This window comes from Branchiostoma belcheri, unplaced genomic scaffold (assembly GCF_001625305.1).
Source record: "Branchiostoma belcheri isolate BF01 breed outbred unplaced genomic scaffold, Haploidv18h27 scaffold40, whole genome shotgun sequence".
Classification (NCBI taxonomy): Eukaryota; Metazoa; Chordata; class Leptocardii; order Amphioxiformes; family Branchiostomatidae; genus Branchiostoma; species Branchiostoma belcheri.
In genome coordinates, this window is record NW_017804021.1 from 876826 (window position 1) to 879036 (window position 2211).

General features: G+C 42.5%; 1 protein-coding gene across 1 annotated transcript in view; it reads right to left on the bottom strand.

The window, feature by feature from the left end:
• Positions 1-1327: 1327 nt before the first annotated feature.
• Positions 1328-2211, bottom strand: part of LOC109477614 (5-hydroxyisourate hydrolase-like) — a 3363-nt gene continuing 2479 nt past the window's right edge. The window contains exon 4 of the mRNA XM_019778957.1: positions 1328-1744. Coding sequence (XP_019634516.1) covers positions 1655-1744 — 90 coding nt within the window. The 3' untranslated portion in view covers positions 1328-1654. The remainder of the gene's footprint in view (positions 1745-2211) is intronic.

The following is a 2211-nucleotide window of genomic DNA, read 5'->3' on the forward strand; positions in this document are numbered from 1 at the left end:
TCCTTTTGTCGTGTTGATCTTTATTTAATCCTTGCTTGTTAAGAGTGAAAATTGATTGGTAGTTTGAATATTCATCTAAGATTTATCCATCAGCAGTAGATAGTCACCTGGTATCTATCCCAGGCCTCAACTTTATCCTGGTTTCAAGCAGGATGTAGTAAGCCTGCACAAAACCCATAATGTTTTGTCCTATAGCACTTTGGCTAGAACATCATTTAGGTCATATCCTTTGGTCTATACCTTTGAAATGTGCAGAAAAAGTTACCATTTGCAAAGGGCAAAATTTTGAGGCAACATTGACTGAACATCCAACCAAAACCAAGTTTCACGCAGGTGCAGTATGGTCTACTGAGTCGTGCTATTTTCAGTAGAACGGCATGTCACATGCACAAGAGCCCACTTGTAACATAAGCCCAACACAGTTGATCCCCACTTGCAACAAGCCCCATCTTGTAGGCACTCCCAGCAGGATGAACTACATACGCTGCCAGCAATAGGGCATGACCAGATCCTGCATGACAACACTGCAACCACGTTTAAAACTGCTACAGGGAATGAGAAGGTCAAATACAACTTTTGCCCTACCATTGTACATCTTCAGTACATACATGTACAGAATGTTGATGAAGGCTACATCAAAATTAAATATTCTATAGGGACAACTAAATCAATAAAGCCTGTCACACATGGCGAATTATGGCCTCCCGAACACTGCCAAACTCACTCCAAACATAGAAGTAGGTCAAGAGCAAGGTTGTCTGGTGTTCGGTCAGGTCGGCTACTGTTCAGCTGCGCCAGCCAAATGTTTGAAAATGTTAAAAACATTTGGGTGTTGACAGGAGGTTCTGCCATGGATGGCTGGTGTATGGGAATAGGTCGGGTTGTGGTTGGCAGTCAAATTTGACTCAAATTTAACTCAAATTTGATTTGTGTAGAAAGGTGGGTGGGGCCTTAATCTGGTCAGTCTGCTTCCGAACTTCAAGCAACCTTGGTTGGCTGGTGTTCAGGGGAAGGTTCTGAATGTGTGACGGGCTTAAGCCAACATCCTACTAATTCCCCACTTGGATCTATATACCAGGTATAAGCTGCTTACTTCAAGAGCACTTTATAAGGCATGGGAAATTTTTGGCCCAGATTAAAATACCTCAAATGTACAATAATCTGATTTAAAATCAGTCAAAAGTTAGGGTTCAATGACAATTATTTTTGTTTATTTTGCTGCATGGCAACAGTGGTTACCTTACAAGGGAAGGTACGTGTAGAGCTCAACAAAAACAAACACATTTTTTCATGTCATGTTTTGTGAGATTGAAATGATACACACTAGTTTATCTTCAACATTTTTATTGAACACATGATGCTCTTGATCTGACACACAGCCAGACTACCAATACAATTTACACATGATGAAATCCTACAATAATAAATGACAGATACAGATGACAATCATATCTCCCATACTTGTACTCCCTATTATGTGAAATACAGACTCTCGCTTATTTAAACATAAGTGAAATCTAATCATTTTGTGATTTCTTTTAGATGACCTCTGGAGAAGCGAACCAGAAAAAAAATCATACATGTATGTCAAAATGCTCAGAATACTAAAATTAAGTTTGTGAAGCCTGATGAAGAACACAAAATGGCTGATGTCCTAGGACCCTCTGTAGGTGGAGTATCCAAAAGGATTCAGCAGTAGAGGCACATGGTAGTGTTGGCTGGGGTCATGGATCTCAAACACAATCTGAAAAGGAACAGAAAGGAAAGAATATTTTATGTTTCAAAAATTGACTGGGGGGAGGGTAGCCGTGGCGACTCTTGACTCGGGCTTACATAATTTGCATTACCCTCAGCAAGAGTCGTGGAAAGATCCATTGGCAGAACTGCACATTTCCCGTTGGCTGCTCGATGCTCCGTTTTTGACCCGGTTTTTTGCTGTCCCGAGCTTCCCTACAATATAACTCCACAATTGGCCGGGTTGCCGATGTTCAGATCGGCCTAAATATTCCACAGCGCGACGGGAAAGTACTAAAATAGCTAGTCGGTACATCCGCGCCGCCATTTTGGATATAGTCCGGAATGTCCGCTACCGCCGTCGGGAACGCTCGGTAGCGCCACGATTACCGAAGCGGGACCGAAAACTCTCCGATCATAACCGGAAAGCCTACCGAGCGTTCCCGACGGCGGTAGCGGACATTCCGGACTATATCC